At 38.5% G+C, this 15115-nt stretch overlaps 1 protein-coding gene across 2 annotated transcripts in view; it reads right to left on the bottom strand.

Annotated features, from left to right (window-relative positions):
• The window catches only part of MYLK (myosin light chain kinase), a 218269-nt gene that overhangs the window by 16883 nt on the left and 186271 nt on the right, over positions 1–15115 (bottom strand). For both annotated transcript variants that reach the window (XM_065671419.1, XM_065671420.1), the window contains 4 exons: positions 11106–11141; positions 10915–11008; positions 9687–9890; positions 4393–4610 (listed from right to left, as the gene is read on the bottom strand). In XM_065671419.1, coding sequence (XP_065527491.1) covers positions 4393–4610; positions 9687–9890; positions 10915–11008; positions 11106–11141 — 552 coding nt within the window. The remainder of the gene's footprint in view (positions 1–4392; positions 4611–9686; positions 9891–10914; positions 11009–11105; positions 11142–15115) is intronic.

Here is a 15115-nt window from a genome sequence, read left to right as displayed (position 1 = left end):
ATGGGACACATGAACTTGCTCGCTCTTGTGTTGACCCACCAGTATTGCTCTACTGGAAAATACAGTGATGAAGGTGGAATAACCTCTTTATAACCTAGTATTGCCAGTTTATGCTGCCAGTGTGCAGCTATGAATATGTCTAACTTGTAGTCATAGTGCGAAACACAAGTCATTTAGATAGAAATTATTTAGATAGCGCAATTTTCAATTGCATTATGTTTATCTTTTGTGCAAGAGTTGCATCCAGATTAGGCACAGTAGAATCACATTATGAGAAATCATCCCTTTCCCTAAGAGATTATAATCTAACCAAAACAGATCTGAATGGGAAGAATTACGGATGTAACAGATTCCAATCCTGCTCTTGTTAAGGTTACCACAAGTACAGAAGTTTGAAGCTCTATAATCAAAAGAAAAGCTTAAAAAGACCTCAAGCCCCAGCTGATCAAAGTTTTGAGAAGACTACAGTAGAAGCTACTTGTCCACAACACTGGAGCTTTGCAGAATATTTTTATTTACCAGCTCTTGCTCTCCCAAGTTTTGCAATGTAAATGCTGATCCCAGTACTGACTCCACACCTACAGTTACCTCCACTGAAACACTGAAAGCTGTTCAGCCATTTCATAAGATGTAACCATATGCCCAAGTTAGTACTCTTTCAAGGTATGCAAATCTCCAGCTTACCAGATAAAAATTGAAGGGTATGTGAGATTAATAACTTGCCTAATAATTGAACAGCATGCTTGAGACAATTTTCAGGCACTACAATGGTAATTCACTCACAGTTGTGCCAGTTTCACATTTTAAATGCTGTGAAATCCTTGCTCTTCTCAGGTATGGTGATAGTAAATTAAATACAGAAACCTCATTTTCACACATTATCCCTGCTTTCAGAGATCCCTCCGTGCAGAAAGTACCCATTTCTAGAGACACAGACAGAAGAAAGCCAGGGATCAGCCCCAGGAAGCTCCCTGCGCCATCCCATGCAAGTTCACTAACATCAAGCCCTTCGTGCCAGATGTCTGACTAGCCTTTAAAAAGCACATTCAAGAGCTGTTCCACAATATCCTTGCACTCACATAACTAGAATTTTCTTACCCCCCCCCCCAAAAAAAATAAGATCCTTTTCCTAATATCCAGCCGAAACTGACTTAGCCTAAAACAAGAGCAATGTCTTCTCCACAGTGTGTAAGTAAGGAGGTATCACCCTTCCTTTTCCAAGCACAGATGGGAAGCCTGAGATCCCATCTTCCCATTTGCCTTTTTAGGTCAACACCTACAATTTTTCCAAACTGTCCTTATGAAAAATTATTGAAATTTGTCACAAAGAATCTATTTTCTGAAAGCTTCATCATGATCATCCAAATCTCAGGCTCAGATTTTTACATCCAAGTTTGGAAGCTTTTCCGTGCACTGTGTAAACTACCATGAGCCACTGTGTATGCAAAAGGCTGGTGTATGAAATGTGCTGCCCATAGGTCAGAGAAACGTTTTTTTGAAAACATGGCATTTGAGTGCAAGCATACAGTGTGAAACAACTGATACAGTGTTTCTGCGTATAAATGACAAAATAAAAGAATAGACCTTTTCAATGCAATAATATGTGAAATCTTTACCCAGCCGTTTAGAAGCTTTGTATGCGAGTAAGATCTCTGCTTGGATATCCCTTAGTTCAGATAGAAAGCTGACAAGCTAGCTGGAAAGGGTTGCTGAAACTGTGTATAATCAACTGATTAAAAAAAATCTTTACCGTACTCAAACCCCATTCCCTTTTCTCCTCAAGAAGTTTATCTTAAACAATTTTCTGCGTGTGTTCCTCAGCACACCAAAAAAGGTCAGGAAAATATCCCTCTGCAGCTTTGGTATTTCCTGACAGTGCAAGAGAACTAATTAGCTGCAGGAGATGACTGCAGAAGGAGCTGATTCTAATTCCTTTAAGACTGATCAAAACACTGAATATTTAGAGGCATTAATTTGCACTAGTTACAAAAAAGTAAATCTCAGAAGTGCAGGATCAGACACTGTTCCCTTCAGCAGTCCATTGGTTGAGCAGTTTCTGCTCAGTCAGGGTCAGCTCCATACTCTGAGGGACTGAAACCAAAGCCAAAGTGAATTTAACTGCTAATTTCAAAATCAGAAAGCTTGAAAGAACACAAGTGGCGGAATGTGCCCTCAGCGCACTACATAATACAATTGGCAAGAAGAGGGTACTTTGTGAGAAATGTTTTGTCAATTCTTGTAAGTAAATGAAAGAGTAAAACTTGGTTTCTACTTTTGGAAAAAAATCTGATCTGAAATGTTACAAACATCTTCATGATTAACACAGTGCTTTTGCTTTATGGGCATGGCATGGGAGGACACTTTCTCTTCTTACGGAAACGCCACACGCACCAAGCTATCCAGAATGGCAGGCTGATGAAAGAAACAGCAAACGCCAATAATTTAACTTCGCAAGAATTATCAACCTATTAAGCCAAATGAATGTAAATTATTATGAGATCAAAATCAGTGGCAGTGCCCATAGCTCTCATCCTTCTACATCAAGAAAAGCTATTTATAGGTTAGAGATTTACTACATGTCATGACTGCAGCAGCTCAGCAGCTAGTGTCAGCCATGCAATAGACAGGGATGCCACGAGGTTAACAGAAAAATCAAAAAGGTGATGGAAAGGAACAGGCTACTGAAAATAGGATCTTCCTTTTGGTAAATGTGGGTTGAACCGTGGTTTGAAGTTGAAAAGGTAGTTGAATAAATTCCTATAAAAAGGCCATTCTGTGGCTACATTGTATCTGTTGTTGAAATCCACTAAGTTCAGCAGTAAATATGTATTTTTCAGGCTGACAGCTGGGACATCATGGGATGAAGTCTTTCACACGCCTCTGATAAAAAAAGTGCAGCACTGGAACTTACTTACCAGTCCATCTATTTCCTCAACAAGAACAAAATCCAGTTCATGCTCCCAGAAAACTATTGGTTCCATGCTGGTGAAGGAACATAAATAGCAACAATCTCTTTGTTTTGTTGGTTTTGTTTCTTTAATGAGTGAAATAAACACCTTATCTCAGAGCTCGCAGTGTCCCTGAGACCAAGATTTGTGCAACTTTTTGGAGTTGAACATCATCTAAAAGTCCCCTATTCATTCATCATACCATTTTTGGTTTGTTTTAGTAAAATAATATTCTTGGGTATGCAGTAGTCTGTTAGTAAGTGTGAAAAGAAGTGGGATGAACAGCATGCAGGCAAGTAACAAAATCCAGAAGGTTGTAATTCCAAACTGCACTCTTACAAAAAACATTAATTGTTCTACTTTTTAATAAGTATTATTTTGTTTAAAGAGGGACAGCAAAAGACTACAACTAAGAATTTAGCTCTGGGCCCCTTTATGTAGAGAGCAGGAATTCGTATGAGTTGTTCCAATCAATTTTATGGCAGAAGAGCCCCAAATCTCAGCTCTCCCAGTGTGACAGGTTCATGAAGTATTTTAGTTCCTCTGAATTCGTGGAAGGATTTTTTTTCTCTTGTGAAAATACAAGATTTAAAAAAAAATCAGTGTGTGATGTTGGTAACGTTTAACACTAATAAACACAACTGGAGGGCTGCTTTTTAGAGCTGAATTAATGCTGACCAATATGAAGAAAAGAGCCCTCCAGGGTGTTTGGATTTCAAAATGCAGAACATGGTGAAAGTCCAAAATGGATGATAGGAAGCAGCTAAAAACAGCTTAGGAAGGAGAGGAGCTTGTCAAGTGGAACTTTCCCCCTCAATCCATTGCACTATTTTTAAGTAGCATTATTTTATCTTATAATTTTGAGCATGAACAAAACACATCTCTTTATACAATTTCTCCCTTGTTTAACATCTCAGGTAATACGTTTCTATTTAGGATAAGAAATGGTAAAACTAATGGGGCAATGTAAATTTAATGTAATTATCCCTATCTGAAAGGCTTCTAGAACATCACCTTAACTCTTACTGATACAAAATTTCAAGGATTTGTAGTATTAATGAAGATCAAGGCTTTGTTCTATTTTTTACAGGTAGAGAGTTGGTGGTTTATGGTTTCCTGTAGCAACTATAAATATTTGTTAACATTACTACTGTTCTGTATTTCACCTTGTAATGTACAGGGATACCCTAGCCATAGAAACAGGTAAGTAGACTGTATACACTTCACTGCAAACTCCTCTTGCAGGTGAGGTGCCCTACCCTCATTCTTAAATATCTTCTTTTTCCCTTTTCTATTGTTTTCCTAATCCTGTAACTCTTTATAGGAAACATACTATTTACTCTTTATATATAAAATATACAGAATAATATAATAGGAAGTATTAATTACTGTTTGTCCTGCCCTTTTCCCCATGTCATATTGAAATAGGAAGAAAAGTCATTACCTAATCTTCTTGCAAGTCCAAAGTCAATGAGTTTGATACTTGTACCAGTCTTGTTGACACACATAATGTTTTCTGGCTTCAAATCCAAGTGGACAATACCCTGCTTATGGATGTACTGAACTCCTTCTGAAATCTGCTTCATATATTTAATGCACTCTCTCTCTGTCAGTTCAAAGTCTTCGTCAATGATTCGTTCAAAGAGTTCTCCTCCAGAAACCCTATGAAAGGCACAATAAAAAGAGGACTTCTGTAGCATTTTCATTTTGGGAGTAATCAAACTATTTCCTTTACAGAAATACAGATAATTCAAGCTTGCATTAGTCACTTCAGGACACAATCTATGCTTTGCAATGGCATTTTCCATACACGCAAGGATCACATATGAAGAATCACCTCCTTTGTGAGGTATAAATCAATAGATTTTCTCCATTCTGAATCTTTTTCCCAGATTAGGACTATGAAACAATCATACTGTTATCGCAGGCAGGGATGTAGCTAGATTTACATCAGGCCTTTAGGATTCAGTCACCTGCAGCTGGCATTAAAGTGTGTTCCACGTGATTGTCACCCTGCTGACCTGTTTATACACTGCTTGACTCACTGCTTCCTTTCTCCCTATGTTCCATCACTGCAAAGTGCTGAACCCAGGACAGCAAGTAACATAATCAGAAAAACCCCTAAAATACATGGGATGGGTCCCAGGGAAAGATGACAAAACTTCTATTACAGAAGCAAAACTTTGGGAAGAAGGGAGATTTGGAATGACAAAGAAAGGTTAAAGAAGGAAAAATTCAAATATATGGTTAACTGGAATGCAAAGCTTAAAGGGTAAATTATTGACCCAAATGAGCTCAGAGGGAATTTCCTCCTTAGCTATGACAGAGCAAGGATATAACCCACAGCTCTTTCAGTGCTGGTATTTTTAGCTGAGCCATCATTACACTCTTTATAGATCAAATCCATTTTTGTGCTTATTTAAGATGTGAAATAATTGGTCTTTCCAGGGTAGAAGCTCCTGGATTAAACTGTGGAACTAAAGTGGGACATTTTTAACTGAGACTTAATAAAGCAAAATTTAAGTCACATGGGGGTGTGTTTGTGTGTTTCTTCTTGTTTGGTTGGTTGCTTTTGGTTTGGTTTTCTTTAAATTCTGAGTAATCACTCAACTGATTTATCTGATTATGTCCAAAGATGGGGAATGTTTTTTGTATGCAGGAGGTGAATGACCCATACAAAAAGGAGCAAATGGTGAAGAGCAGCTTTGCTTTTACAAATCTGTTCTAAATTAAATGCTTCATGGTCTTTATATGGCTTAATATTTTGCAGCATTCACGCTTATTGCCAAATGCAATTGCACATTTCAGTTACAGAAAGAAAACACACAACTGAAAACTGGCCTTGCAATGTCTGCAGGTTGCCAGGTATATGATTATATCCCTCATGTGCTAAACTGAAACTGAAACATCTGGAGTTCTGGACACATCTCTTGCTTTGGTTATAAGATTTCAGAAAATATATAATTAGAAATGGTACTGCAGTTTCCTATTGACATGAAAATAGGAAGAATAGCATATGCTTGACAAACTGAGAGGCTACACTGAATTATAGCTATATGTAACATAAAGCCATTAATATGGTTAAAGCTGTTGAATAAACAGCCCTAGTAAGTTGGAGATCTAGTATTTTGTTACTTCAGTAAGATATTAACAGTAAGGAGGTGTTTATGAAAGCATCCGAATGCAAAATGGTTACATACCTGGAGCACTCTGTGATTTCAAATGATAACCATCATAATACTAAGAAGTACCAGCTGTTTTTTTGACTATTTAACACAGAGAATGATGACTTTTTTAGTGTAAAAAGTGCCATACTTTTCAGATCCATAAAGCAAAAAAATTTCAGAAGTTGTACCATTGTTTCAAGCACCACTTTTTAGCATACTATTTGGAAATTAACTACTGTTAATAAATACACATTGTTTTACCCTTGGATCATTAGACCCTCTGGTAGCATCATACATTAAGCTGCAATTGCATTTTTAGAATGCACATTTTGTATTTATATTCTGAGCCAGATCCCGTTTAATTTTTGCCAGGTTAGGGAGCTGAAATTAACCAGTGCAGATTGGGTTCTACGTATATACAGCAGAAAAAGCCAGCTTTCTTTAAACAGTCACAACTAGTTCAGAATGTAAATCTCTCATTCTTTACTGGATTCTCCTCTTTTCAGTCTTCTCTAGATGAGGTCACAGAGGAAAATATTCCTGTCTATAGAGTCACAGAATACACATTTTAAAACTATTTTATTAGAAGTTTTGGTCATGAAGGAACAGTGAGAAGAATCTACCTTGGAGCAAATACTCAACTGCAGTTTAGTAAATCTCACTTCAAAAAAGAGAAAAACCGTAGCGACTTGTGCCAGCTTAAATCACACCAGAGGAATGGAGTTTACTACTGACTTTTTTCTTTAATAATCTTAATTTGCAATACAATAAACTTTAAATCTATGTCAAATTAAACTAACTTTCTGAAGTATGTAAAAACTCTGAGGCACTTAGCTCCTGGTGCTGAATGCCATTCACAACATCCTGCTATTTTTCAGAGGTTCTTTTTCCACAGAGATGCTTGTTGTGGAGCCAGTATATTGCTATATTTGAAAAGGAAATGCCTGAGATTTGTCCCCGATTTCCAGCAAAAGGCAGATGGGGTGGTTTCCAAGGAAAAGCACATCAAGAATTTGAATCTTTCTAGTGTTTGATTTTAAATGAATGATGAAAAATTGTGAATTTATTATAAATACGAAATCAAACAGTATACAATAGCGGCATGAAAAATATTAAAAGAAGAGAGGATGAAGTTCAAAAAGTTTTGAGAAATATGTGGGCATAAAATTAAAATTAAAATCTTAGGATAAGTATCAGTAAGAAAAATCCAAAGGTGCTCTTCATTAAAAGTGGATGGGGAGCTGCTACATTCCAGTCACTGCTAATAGCTGGTTTCAAAGGAGGCTGATGGCAATTGAGCTTGATTTATGTGAAATCCATGCATTTAGACTCTGATGGGAATAAAGAAAACAGCTTGCATACTAAGAATTTTTGAAGGTATTTTCCACAACTTCTTTGATATTCAAAGAATTATTAGCTTAATAGCAAAACCAGAAATGATCCACCTGTGGCTCTCTAATAATACAGGTTCAGTTGCTGTGCTGGGACTGTGTCAAACAGGTATAGAGGCTGCCAAGAGTCATCTGACACGAAGATGTCACACAAGCAACTGACTGCCCAGACCTGCTCCAGAGCAGGGACAGACTGCTGCTACCTGCCTACTGCTTGAAGAACCATTTCTCCTCTTGTCGACACTATGGGAAGTTCTTTGTGTGGGGGTTAAAAGACAGAAAAGGTGGCTATCCCAAACTAGTATCACCCCCTAGTTAGACTGGTTAACAAAATCACTTTAAATTAGATTGCATTTTTCTATATTTTTAAAAGTAAAACCCCTTTGTTGGCAGGGGGGAGCTAATGGAGCCATATGCTATTCAAAACTCTTTATACATTTCCTTGTTTTCCATTAGGTCTGCCAGATCCCAATTCCAAGCTAAGTAGGGCTCCCTTCCCTTACCATCAGAAGCTTGCTCAACTTCTGAATCTAAAAATAAAACCACTTTCTTGCACACAAGTTCCAAGGTTGTATAATGGAGATCCAGTCTCTGAAATATGCTGGAGGAGTTGCACATAATCTACGCAACTGCCAAGCGAGCAAAACAGACATATAGATTTTTGCTTCTAACAATTTATATCTTATTTAGCAGTTCCAGTCAGTGAAACACCTGCTGCTGCTGCTTGCAGCAGACAGCACTTGAAGTAGATGTGGCAGCAGAAGAGTGACTGATGTAACTTGTTGGAAAAAAAAGCATCAGCACGGATCATAATTTCATTTTCTTTCCAGCTGCTACTGCCACAAGTACTGGAGTCATACCAAGCAGGTGCGTTATGGGTGATGTAAATGTTGGTCATGTTGGTCATTATTGTTTATGAAGTCTGACCATTACTTTCCATCCCATGCTGTGCTTTTCTTATAGTGAATTCTGGTGCATGAACATGTTCTGAACCTTCTTTTTGTTGTGATCAGTAAGTAACTTCCATTTTTAAATACAAAGAGACCTGTCACAGGTCTGTGAGGTGCCTGACAGAACTGCTTTTGTGGTGCTTTTCTGCTGCTTCCCACAGTGGTGTGGAATAAGTAGCTCAAGGCAAATGATTTCTGGGAGGTAAAAAATAAGTGTTGCTATCTTACTCAGCAAGAACAAGGCAACAACACAGGCTGTCTTCAAATTCAGCTTTACATAATTGTATAGCTTTGGATGAAGAGTGCAATGACTTTCAACTAAAGGAGAAATTCCCTTCTACAACTGCTACACCTGGACCATCATGGAGAATCTGTGTATTGACATTAGGGGCAAATCAATTAATGTTTAATTAAGGGTCTTTTGGTGGGAAACAGTCAGAGTAACCAATCTTCCTGCATCTACTGGTATAGATTTAGAACATTCACTGTGTTCATCTGAGGAGATTTTTTAGACAGCATTCCTTCATTATAAATGGTTTGCAATTGGAGCATTTATGTTGTTGCAGAGAAACCACATCAGACTAATCCTTCAAAGTCTCTTAAGAATATAAAAACTGGATATAGAACTTGATGAAAACTAAAATGTTCCTAACACCTCTTGGGCATTATAAATTTGCCTGGCTGAATTTTTCATGGAAATTCAAATATATTTTTAGAATGTAGCTTAAATGTTTGCATTCCCAAGCATATCTTACTAGCTCTTGCACACCACCATTCAATTCTCTGCACAAGACAACTTACCAGTGTTGAAGTAAGATTTGACATGAGCTTTTACAATACACGTTCAGAACTGCCTAAAGATTTTTTCCTTAAACATATATTTGGTTCTAAATGAAAGCCCAAACTGCAGCTAACTTTTTTCTCTGCCCTCCCAAGTTGGCAATAAAAGAGTGAGCAGCAGAAAAACACCACACGTACTTTAAAAACCAAACAAACTAGACAATAAAGGCTGTAACACATCTCTCTTATTTTTAAGAGATACAACACAGATTCACTTACATGGTTTAAACAAGTTGGATAAGTAACTGGAGAAACTTACAAGATGTGAAAACCATCCAGGCCTTGCAGATCCTGAAACCTTTGACAGTCCCGTATCTGGGTAAGTTGCTACATTTGCACGATTATTGTCAACATTATTTGCTTTGTTAATGTGATCTGCTTTATACTTACATTTCCAAGACCATAACGATGTTGGCCTTTTCTTCGAAGGCATCTACACATTGGACAAGTTTTGGATGATGTAGACAGTTCATGATGCTGATTTCATCCCTTATGTTTTCTTTTTCCTTAGCAGAATATGCTTTGAAAAATTTTCCTGCCCAAACTTTTCCAGTCTTCTTTTCAACAAGCCTAAAGACTTGTCCAAATTTCCCCCTGAAAATATACAACTATTTCCATTAAAAGTTTTTGCAATGTATGGGCCACCATAAATAGCGATATTTTACTAAATATTCCAGTACAACCACTCCATTCTGAAATAAAAATGTCTTCATATCAAATACTGTTCTGTACTGATTTTGTGCAGAATAATCTGCAAGAATTTTTGAATGACTGCCACATATAGAGACAGCCCACCATACCAATTAGCAAGTTTTATATAAGAAGGTTCAAAAATTGGAGTCCTACCAGGCTTCAATTCACGTCACCCAAGTCTTTCTGCACAGTTTTCTATAGGTCATACACTCTGAAGGGGCAGCAGATAGGAGACAACTCAGGGGCAGGATATTTGATATAGGTGAAATCAGAATCAGAATGCTAGTGGCTTCAATACTATTATTTCACATGCTGCATATGAACAATTCTACTCTTACGATACATTTATCAAGATTTATTAATGGCAGCATAGAAAAACCTTTGGCCTTCAGCACCACCAGCAGCACAAATCACTGAAAGATTATTGTGGCATGCAATTCACATAACTATGAGTTTGAGCACTGAGAAACACAGCCAGGCTAATCACTGACCTTCACTGAGCAATACTGTTAATGCTCTTGGGATTATGGCCGCTGTCAAAAGAGATTCTAGCCCATGGGCAGGATAATCTTATTACCACTAATGGATATAATGGAAATTCAAGTGCACAATGTGTACCTTTTTTTCAGCTAGCTTTTAGAGCACTGAAAAACGAATGAATCGTCTAGCATTATTCATTTGTGGGCTCCATTGTCCTTGCCAGAGATGTGCATGGTGTCTATTTGAAATTATCAATTAATAGGAATAAAGGATGTTTATGGAGTTGAGGCCAACATATGTTAAAACCTATTTTTACTGCAACAGAGGAGCCCCACTGGAATGTTGAAAGTGCAAGACACTGTCAGAGAATGAATGCATAGGATCTTTATAATTGACTGGTAGCCTTGGAAACTCCATGTCTTTAAAAGCACAACACAGTACTTACGATCCCAGTCTTTCTTCAATATTATAGACATCTGAAACTTTTTGTTCAGTGTTGATAGTAACAGTCCGATACTCAACCTCAGTTTCTTTCCCTTCTATAAATAAATATTAAGGACCATGATTAAAACCTTCGTAAAACATGAATGAAAACACAGATTTGCATTTGTTCTGATTAAAATACAAATTTCTTACCATCATCAGATAGCTCCACTTCATCCTCTTTAAGTTCTGTGATGAAAATAAAAAGACACGAACTTATTATGTAGGCTATGGTATGTACATAACACAGTCAAATTATTCATGATGACATGGGCATTAATTTCATAATTAAAATCTCTTCAACACTTCTATTTGGTTATTGACTGCGCAGTCACAGTCTGGTCCCCATTTCTTGATAAATCAAGTTGATGTGTTTTGCAGTACTTGTCTATTATACTTGCCTACTAGAAACAGCAGCACACTGAATCAGTTCAAGGTCATTTAACAAGTAGCTTTAGGAATGCCTTAGTGAAATACAAAACAGATTCACTTCTGGTTCAATGACACATCCTTTTCCAGCTTTTCTATGCATTTTTTTGGATTGCAAAGCCGAATATAAAGCGAGTTTTTACACGAAAAGCTTTCCTGCAAAGCATCCAGACAAAGTTTTCAGGCTCAAGATGGCTACAAACTTTGGACAGCATGCACCTTCCTGAGCATGGCTGAATTTTGAAATCCCTGATGTCCAAATGGTGCCTCAGTTCTGCAGACATACTCACAGACAGGCAGAAATGTTGGCAAGCCCAGTGGCATAAGGCAGAGTAAAAGCTGGCCTGAGTGTCTTGCTTTTAATTTTTAATTTTCATGTGCATGAACTGTCAGTAGCACTGGTTTGTGTGGTGTTCCCTATGTCACCTGAAGTATGAGGGGAAATGGGTTGCAGCTGGAATGGTGTTACATACTGCTTGCGCAGCTCAGGCTTGCTCCTAAGAGCTGTGGCTATAACCAGTCATTTGAAAAGCTGCAGAGGCAGTTGCACAGTGACCTGTAAAAACCTGTCTTCAGCTGCTGAAGGTGCACTTTGCCACCGTAGAGTGCAAGCCTAACGAAGTGATTTATCCCCACTGTGTCAACAGATTTATGTTTTGAAACATTAATGCAGTACTCTGGATGCTGTTAACTATATTATGGAGTTATATGCAGCAGCTGAGAAGAAAACAGCAGAAAAAAAGGGTGCAGGGTGAGCAGATAGCTGATCTGATGCATGGGCATCGCTTTTTCACATCCAACACATAATGCTGCATCTGTATACTGGTAGCAAAGACAATCAAGTAGGTATAATCTGTTACTAAAGCCTGTCTCTCTTTTTTTTTCTGCATTTGCAACCCTTGTATGTCCCAGCACAGACGAGCTGGTGCGCTGCAATTTACCAGAAGAGCAGGGAAGGGAGCAAGCCTTCCCCCCTCAAGGGTAACTGTCCTCAGATCTTCCTCAGCTGGAAACCACACTTGCATAGAGCACATCACATTTTCCTCCCCTTTTAAGGGCTGCATAAAGGAGCTGATCCCAACCACACTGCCAGTAGTTAATGTCTGCCAAATACTGATTAGACAAAGAAGTCAGTTCCCCGTTCTGCAGCGACACTGTATTGAAGCAGTGAACTAGAAACATTTTGGTCCACCAGTGGAAGCCTAAATTAGATAATTGGAACATATCTGAGCTTAGTAAGTGCTGAGTAGCTGTGTTAAAACCTTCCTCAGAAGTGGGTTAAAGGTACCGAATTTTCCTCAAACATGGCAATACCTATAATCTGTTGTGATTTACAGCCTTACGTGGGTAGCTGTTTTCTTTAAATGCACAGTGAAAAGTTAATCATGCCTTTCTTCACCAAGGTTATACTGAGATTGCTAATATGCACTGGTTACCTCAGTATGAAAATCAGTAATCAGTCTTTCTGGCAGCAGCAGAAAATCCCTAGTTACTCAGATAAGTATTTACATAGATGGCAGCTTAAAGTCCTGATTTTGACAGGTGCTGGACACATGCATTTTCCACTGCCTTTAATTAAAGCACCAGTTCACACACTTGAAAAATCATGTTTTATATGACTTGCCCTTTCTCAATGCTAGCTGCAGTATTAAGAATTGAAGTCAAGCGCTGGCACTGAGAGCTCCAAGACAACCCAGCCTCCTACGAAGAGAATACATTTTCTTTTCACTCAAAACAATATTTCCTTTGGTTTTTTTTTTGTTTGTTTGTTTGTTTGGGGTTTTTTTTTGGTATGTATCGCAATGATTCACACACTTTCTAACACTTTTCTATTAAATCTATATCGAAGACTTAAACTGTCAGTCTTAAAAATAGCTTGTTTGCTTTGGTCCAGTACAATTAGTGCTTGTTCTAGGAAAAAACAAATGTAGGGAAGAGTCAGGTTCCTAACTCTAGAAGGTGTTTGTCCTCCATCTAAAGACAGAGGTCACTGAAACACAGGTAATTTTATTATGAAGATCCAATACCATCTAGCTTCCTTTCAGTTTTATTGCTGCTCTTAATGTAATTTTCCTCCCTTTGAAGAGAAGGTGTATCTTGATTTAGACCGCATTTAAAATCTTTAAAATAGAGGGAAGTGATTTCTCAGAATTCAGCTCTTGAAAAGAAATATGGTTTGCTTTTGTTTGGAAAAGTCTCTTGAGAGGTTTATGCAGTTGTGTGATGCTGCATCACTTCGCTATAGGTTTTGTCTTGCTGTGGCAATAAAAGATAACATCACAAGGGCTATGTGAGACAATTAAACTCCAAAGCCCTCCATACATAGGTAAGGAGAGAGATATACAACATACAGTCCACTCCTCAAAAGACAAATGGCAAAATACATTATTCCTGGCCTGGGCTTTTTGATATGGTATGACTATCAAAGTGATCCTTGCACAGTAGGTAGATGTGGGTGTGCAAAACAAATATTCATTCAATATCTGGGTTTAAAAGAAACTGTTGATTTTTGCGTGTGTTTAAAATTTTAGTACCAGGTTCCAAATAATTTCTAAAATGCTCCAGCTCTTCCCATTAGTCCTTTGAGAGGATCTTAAGCAAAAACTAAGAGGCAAAAGGTACTGAGAATATTTTTACAGGTATGTGCAACTAATTGAAAACCCTAAAAAATATTTTTAGCACCCATCATGCTGCAAAACCAACGTGCCTTGAACTCACAAGATTAGTGTATTAGGGGCAAAAAGACTGAGGAGCTCTATCATGCTGGGATTTGAAATATGGGAACTACAACTAGGTGTGATGAGACTAATCCAGTTTCTGCTGCATATTCAGTGCTTGGCTGACAGCAAGCGTATTTACTATTTCACAGCTACAGACTGGGCAAAGAAGAGATTCAGAGCAGCCCTGTGGAGAAGGACTTGGGGGTGTTGGTTGATGAGAAAATAAACATGAGCCAGCTTCAGTGTGCGCTCGCAGCCCAGAAAGCCAAACGTATCCCGGCTGCATCAAAAGGAGCGTGACCAGCAGGTCGAAGGAGGTGATCCTGCCCCTCTACTCTGCTCTTGTGAGACCTCACCTGGAGTATTGTGTGCAGTTGTGGTGTCCTCAACGTAAAAAGGACATGGAACTGTTGGAACAAGTGCAGAGGAGGGCCACGAGGATGGGGGGGGACCGGAGCACCTCCTGTATGAAGACAGGCTCAGAAAACTGGGGCTGTTCAGCCTGGAGAAGAGAAGGCTGCGTGGAGACCTCATTGCAGCCTTCCAGTATCTGAAGGGGAGCTATAAGGATGCTGGGGATGGACTCTTCATTAGGCACTGTAGTGAATAGGACAAGGGGTAATGGGTTCAAACTTAAACAGGGGAAGTTTAGATTGGATATAAGGAAGAAGTTCTTTCCTGTTCAGGTGGTGAGACACTGGAATGGGTTGCCCATGGAAGTTGTGAATGCTCCATCCCTGGCAGTGTTCAAGGCCAGGCTGGAGAGAGCCTTGGGTGGCATGGTTTAGTGTGAGGTGTCCCTTCCCATGGCAGGGGGATTGGAACTTGATGATCTTAAGGTCCTTTCCAACCCTAACTATTCTATGATTGATTCTATGATTCTATATCCAAAAGCAAACTTGGGGTAGTATTTATGGCTTGTTTTTCCATGGTGCGTCCAGTATAAACTGTAATGAGTTTATCAGTAAGTTTCAGGTAAACCATCAAACATCATTTTCCAACTGGCCACGGTCT

The sequence above is a fragment of the Lathamus discolor genome, chromosome 3, assembly GCF_037157495.1.
Source record: "Lathamus discolor isolate bLatDis1 chromosome 3, bLatDis1.hap1, whole genome shotgun sequence".
NCBI lineage: Eukaryota > Metazoa > Chordata > Aves > Psittaciformes > Psittacidae > Lathamus > Lathamus discolor.
The sequence above is the reverse complement of the archived record's forward strand: the minus strand, read 5'-3'. Positions and strand labels throughout refer to the sequence as shown.